The 6000-nt window shown below is 53.3% G+C and overlaps 1 protein-coding gene across 1 annotated transcript; it reads right to left on the minus strand.

The window, feature by feature from the left end:
• Positions 1–867: 867 nt before the first annotated feature.
• LOC133281771 (keratin, type I cytoskeletal 19-like) lies at positions 868–5512 on the minus strand. The gene is made up of 7 exons (XM_061477578.1): positions 3911–5512; positions 3463–3545; positions 3036–3192; positions 2776–2937; positions 2312–2437; positions 1966–2192; positions 868–1060 (listed from the first exon to the last, which is right to left on the minus strand). The coding sequence occupies exons 1-7, from the start codon at positions 4436–4438 to the stop codon at positions 973–975; spliced, it is 1371 nt and encodes a 456-aa protein (XP_061333562.1). The 5' UTR covers positions 4439–5512; the 3' UTR covers positions 868–972.
• Between the last annotated feature and the right edge of the window lie 488 nt (positions 5513–6000).

Consider the following 6000-nt stretch of genomic DNA (forward strand, 5'->3'; position numbering starts at 1 on the left):
CTGCATCCACCTGAATTCAGCAGGAGCAGCGTGGCAGAGGCTGTTTTGTCCCCTTACAGCGATTGCTTTGGGGATATAGATCAAAGGTGGGTTTCTAACCAAGGGTGTGTGATAAATATAACGACCTGTGTAACGATGTTTTCAATACTTGTATGGTAACTTACTTGTAGAAATCATTTGTCTCTCTGGAGGCTGTGTCAGTAGTAGCGAAGTTTATTAGAGACAAGCTGTGGTGGCTGTGTGACAGCTGAGTGCAAAGCAGGTTAGTGCCAGTGGACACCAGTGGCTGGTGGATGGGGCAGTGGGTGAGGACGGGGAGGGGACAGGGGCAGCCGGTCTGCAGGGACCCTTCCGACTGCGGCGCTGTCAGGTTCTTCGTGCCTTGTTCGGGTGCGATGGGGCTGGCAGGAGCTCTCCTGCCTGAGGTGACCTGCCGAGGGAGAGCAGGACGTGGGGCTTTGCAGGGTTCACCTCCACACCGGGCCTTGCTCTTGCATCCCTCTTGCTCTGGGACTGACCTTTCTTTTCCCTCTCCCCCCCCTTGCTTGCTTAATTGTACATTTGAAAGACTCGTGGCTGACTGATTCCCCCTGCCAGTTCCTCATGTTCATGTGGTGCTGAAAGTCTTATTTAAGCACACTTACCGCTAATAAACCCCCACTGTCAAACACATTTTCTATGCAGTTTATAAATGCCCCATAGCTGCACACTCTGCCGCTGCTTTCTGCCGCAGCCCAGTTCATCCCAGTGCTCCACCACCAACAGTCACAGCCGCGACCCTGCACACCCAGCTCCTTGCGCTGCCTCTTTCCAGGGAGAAGAAACCACCTCCGGCCCCTCTTCACCACCCAGGAAAGCCTGGAGACCCCTCGTCCTCCTCCTCCCCACGTATGTAGCAGGACTAAAGCAGTTCGTGGTCATGCTCACAGCCTCCCGGAGCACACCTCACCTCGCACATCCTTGCGCACGGGCTCAGGGCACGCAGGGCTGGCACATGCCGGCTTTCAGCCCACCGCTTCTTCCAGCTGCTGCTGCAGGGACTCCTCTTGCCCCCGGCCCTCTGTGGGAAGGAGACAGCTCCGGTGACCGAAGCCCCGGCATTCACACCCTGCAGACCTGAGCACTGCCCTTAGCTGGGTCTAGTCAGTCGCTGCGGGTCATTTCCCCCTCGAACCATTAAGGTCGTTAAGAGCAGCAATTAATTAGCGCATCCTCCACCCTGCCTGTCTGCTGCCAGCTCAGTGACACACTGAGCATTACCCGAGGCTCTGAGACAAGCTCTAACAGTGTCATTTCATCCTTTGCAACCGGCATTTTGGAACAAACCCTGATGTTTTATGTAAGTCAGCCACCTCAGGCCACCACCATTAAATCCCTCTTTTTCCAAGCTAGTGGAGCAGGGGGTGCTGGGGCTGGTTCTGTGTGCATGAGGCGTTTATGAGCTTACCAGTGTGCCTCACTGTTTCAAAATCTCGGTCAATGGGAGGCAGGGCAGAGCCAGTTGCTTTGCATACAAATTAAATCTCCCCAGACTTTAATTAACTTGTTGTGTGAAACTGAAAATGTGTAGTAGATAATTTATTGTTTCACTTCATTTCCCTGCCAGTCCCTGAGCCTGTCTCGCTGTGACAGAGCCAATAAAACTCAGTGGCAGTGCTCATAAAGGACCTTGCCCAGCTCAGAGGGGAACCCACCCTCGGAGGACCTGTGGTGCTGCACAGCTCTGGGGCCAATGCCACCACCTTCGTTGGCCCAAGATGGGGAATGGTCTCGGCTTGGACTGTGGGCATTGCTCCGAGCCAAATCCTCACATGCCTCATGGTTTGCTAATAGGCCCTGTCTGTAGCAGGTCAGTGCTGGTTCCTCACCACAACGTTGCTTTTACCACTGGCACCATGAATTGTCATATCCCTGTAAAAAGCATAGAGGTGTTACTGTGTGAGGGTCTGCAAGTGGTCTGCATACATGATGTCGTGCTGTCCCCCCTCCAGCAGGCAGTGGTAGGTCTGGATCTCCTGCTCCAAGCGGCATTTGACGTCCAGGAGGGTCTTGTATTCCTGGTTCTGGCACTCCATTTCTGCTCGTATTTCAGCCAGCCGCTGCTCCACGCAGGAGATCTGGTTCTGGAGCTCAGCCAGGTATTTGTTGTAGCGACATTCGGTTTCCGCCAAGGATGATTCCAGGTTTTCTTTCTGACAATGGGAACATCACAGAGGTACTTGGGATGCTGCAAGCTTCACCTGTCTGGTTACAGGTACAGCTCCAAAGCGAGCCGGGGGGCCAAGATGTGAATTGAAGTGGCATCACCTACCATAGTGAGCTGGGCTTGTACGTTGATTTCCAAGGCCTGCAGCTGACGTCTCAGCTCTGTAACCTGTTTGTTGCTTGACTCGATCTCCTGGCTGCTCGTGACGACCTCCAGGTTCACCTCCTCCACCTGCAAGGTTAGACCCCTCGCTGCGGCAGGGGCTTCACCACCCTGCTTGTGCACAACTTGCTTGTGCTCCCCCTGCTTGTGCACACCCTGCACTGCACACCCTGCACTGCACCTGGGCATTTCCAAATCTGAAGCCCCCCATTTATTCCGTTGTGACCCTGCAGTGCCATGCGGTGGCCCCTCTGCCACAAACAGAACTGAGTACAGGGACTGGGCAGTGCAGTCAGAAGCTGAGCACATCTGTGACACAGATTAAGGCATCTCAGGAAGTGTTCTAAATCTTTTTTCCCTTCCTCCCAAGAGGCAGAGTAGGGGACGGCCCTAGATGTGTTTCGTACCTTGCAGGCGTACCACTGCTCAGTCTCTTTGCGGTTGCGCTCCATCAGCGTTTCATACTGGCACCTCAGATCCTCCAGGATCTTCCTCAGGTCGGGGCCAGGGCAGGCATTGACCTCCACACTCACATCTCCAGTGGCCTGTTTCCTCAGACAGCTCATTTCCTGCATGGAATAGGTGCACCATATCAGTCATACTGACACTTGGGGTTGGGGACACTTTCCTTCTTCCTGCTCCTTCATTCTCTATGGGGCAACCTGACCTCCTCGTGGTTCGTCTTGAGGCAGCACATCTCTTCAGTCAGGGCCTCACACTGCAGCTGCAGGTCGGTCTTGCAGCTCGCCAGCTGGTCCAGCACCGGGCGCAGGTTGCAGATGTCTGTGTCCACGTTCTGCCGGAGACCACACTCGGCCTCGTACCTTGAGCCACAGCCAACAAAGAGAGGTCAGTAACCCATGGCGAGCCCTGGAGTTGAGTTTGTGGGGGGAAACATTTAGGATCAAACTCTCCTTTCACTTCAGGCATGCCATGCTGCCAACACTGTCAGTGGCAGCCAGGCCTTTCACAGAGATGGGCCGTTTAGTAGGGCAGCATGACAAGCAGAGGGTTGGGATTTCCCCATCACCACTGCTCACCAACCCTTCCGCAGGCAGTGTGAACCCCCCAGCCCAGCACAGGGCCGTACTCACTTCACTCTGAAGTCATCAGCAGTCATCCTGTTGTTATCAATATTCAAGAGGATTTTGTTAGTCTCCATGGCTGCACACAGGATCTGGAAAGGAAAATGCAGGAGAGGGATTCTGGCTTGTGGCTTCCTCTGGCTCCCAAGGGCCCCCAGAGGAAACAGCTGCTTGAGGTAGTGCATCCCACTCTTTATAACAATTCCATATATTGGGATTATTAATCAATTAGATGGCATCACAGTGGGGAAACTCATGTGCCAGCTTGGCAGGGCAGGCTGGGCTGAAACTTCTTTGTAAACACAAGTGTCCCCCTCCCTCCAACCGTCCTTTCATATAAACTATGGCTTCAACTGCTCCTCCAGAGGCAGAGCTATTGCATGTAACATTGCTCTGTCCACACATAAAGGCAAAACCCATAGGAATATTAGGATTTTCTCAAAGAAGACAGGTTTACCTGGTTCTGAAGGTCTTCGATCTCCTTATGATAGCAGCTGTAGTCCCGTGGTTCGCAGCTGGGCCCTACCTTGGCGTACCACTCTCTGATCTTGCACTCGAGCTCGGCGTTGTCTCCCTCCAGCAGCCGCACCTTGTCCAGGTAGGAGGCCAGGCGGTCGTTGAGGTTCTGCATCGTTGCCTTCTCGTTGTTAGCAAATAAGATCCCATCACCGCAGCCAGCACTAGCCCTGGTGAAACCACCACCTCGCGTGCAGATGCCTCCACCGCCGAATCCAAGGGCAGAACAAGCCCTCTGGGTAGCTCCGAAGCTCCCACCAGCAGCGCTGCCGGCGCTCAGCTGCTTCCCAAGTAATCCCTCGCTTAAACTGTCACCAGAGAAGTTGCCCATCACAGCACCGAGGTCATAGGTAGCGTGTCTCCCCGGGGAGGCGGAGGAGACCTTCCTTCCGCTGCCAGCCGCGGAGCTGCCCGCGCTGCTCCTGCCTTGGGAACAGGCAGTAACAACCTGCCTGACGGCACAGCTCATCGTGCGAGCGTGGATCCGACCCGGCGCCCAGGACGAGCTGCACAGATCGCTGCAGGAGCCGATTGTGATCCCTCTGTCCCCATAGTCCTCTATTTATACCAGCCCTTGTGGATCCTGCTACCGGAGAAGGGCTGTTTATTCTTCCTCCTTGTGACCTGGCTAGTACTAATTTACTTTTTTTCAGCTGGAAATATTTCCCCAAAGGCGTTTGTCTCCAGAAATCCCACAACAGAAAGGTGCTTTGGTTAACAGAAGCGTGTTTCAAAACTACATCAAAAACGTTACTTCCTGAATCATCAGGTCTGACTTGTGATGACAACTAAACAAGAGTGACACAAAACCTGACGATACCCAAGAGTGCCCGGGGAGTGAAACACCACAGCAATTATCCATCCCCGGCGTGGGCGAGTCTACCCGGAAAGGGAAAGCTGTGGGAAAGCTGTCCTATCTGCCGGAGCCTGTTCGACCCCTTTGTGACCAGAAGCGAGGGTGCCCCCTCCATCAGCTGCCCTGCAGCCTTGGGACAGAGCCAGCAGAGCACCCTGGGGGTACTGCTTCCTGCACTGCTTCGCCGTGAGGGTCTGTCCCATCCTGCTGGAGCTGAGCGAGAACCTGCCGAGCTCCAGGTCATTTGACTGGGAAATGCGCTGCTCCGGGGGAGCACGGATGAATATTTGCACTGGAGTGAACCAGGGATGACTTTTTACTTGTCTTTCTCCAGCGTGCATCAGAACATCCCCTTGCAGAGGGGAGATCCCATGGGATTTGTTTTGTTGCTTTCCAGGGCAGACAAAGCATCCAAGTAGTTACCCAAACCAAAAGAGAAAGGACATTTCCTGAATACCAGATGCTGCAGTTCACTGCCAGTGCCCGCTGCCAAGCGAGGACGGCCGTGTGAGGGGGTTCACAAGATCCCTAAAGCAGTGACATGGAGAATCTCAGAAGCAGCCTGATCCTCATCAGTCTGACCCAGTTCCAACCAGCACCACAGGAATTCTCCAAATATAATCTAAGGAAAATGTGCTAGATTTAGAAAAAACGCTGGAAAAGCTCATTTAGAAAAATATATTAATTTTTTTTTTGACTCTTGGAATGCTGAATTGAGGAGGAAGGGAAATAATTAAAATGTTTTGTCATCTGAATCTTTCATTTGTTTAATAGTTTTCATACAGCCATGCTAATGCTGGCTGCCTTTCCCCGTGTGTGGCTCAGTGTTGGGTTTGGCACCCAGGTCACCTGCGTACATGGCATGAAGGATGCGTCAGGTCCAGCCTCTGTCAGAAATATTGCTTATGCCATTGCAGCAGGTTCATTAGTCTTGATTTTATCTTGGCACTGTAAATACAGAGCAGCTTCGATGTGGTGTGGATTCTGTGTGGGCCCATGCTTTGTTACAGCCGCAATTAGCAGGAGGAGCTGGTGCCGTGGTGCTGTGGCACGCCTTGGAGCCTCTGCTGCGGAGCAGGAGCAGAAGTGGCCAGAGTCTGTCCTTTTCCCACAGAATTGCTGAGAAATTGGTGCTGAGCTAACACCACATTTCATGTAACTGGGGAAGCACAGTC

Source organism: Pezoporus flaviventris, unplaced genomic scaffold, assembly GCF_033815535.1.
Source record: "Pezoporus flaviventris isolate CSIRO_AGI_PZ_B2104156 unplaced genomic scaffold, CSIRO_AGI_Pfla_v1 ptg000107l, whole genome shotgun sequence".
NCBI lineage: Eukaryota > Metazoa > Chordata > Aves > Psittaciformes > Psittacidae > Pezoporus > Pezoporus flaviventris.

Coding starts and splice junctions, on each gene's coding strand:
- LOC133281771 (XM_061477578.1), bottom strand. CDS start 4,438: ATGAGCTGTGCCGTCAGGCAGGTTGTTACTGCCTGTTCCCAAGGCAGG. Junction 2,938..3,035: donor TCAAGACGAACCACGAGGAG/GTCAGGTTGCCC, acceptor TATTCCATGCAG/GAAATGAGCTGTCTGAGGAA. Junction 1,061..1,965: donor GGGGGACAGCACGACATCAT/GTATGCAGACCA, acceptor TCCTTCCCACAG/AGGGCCGGGGGCAAGAGGAG.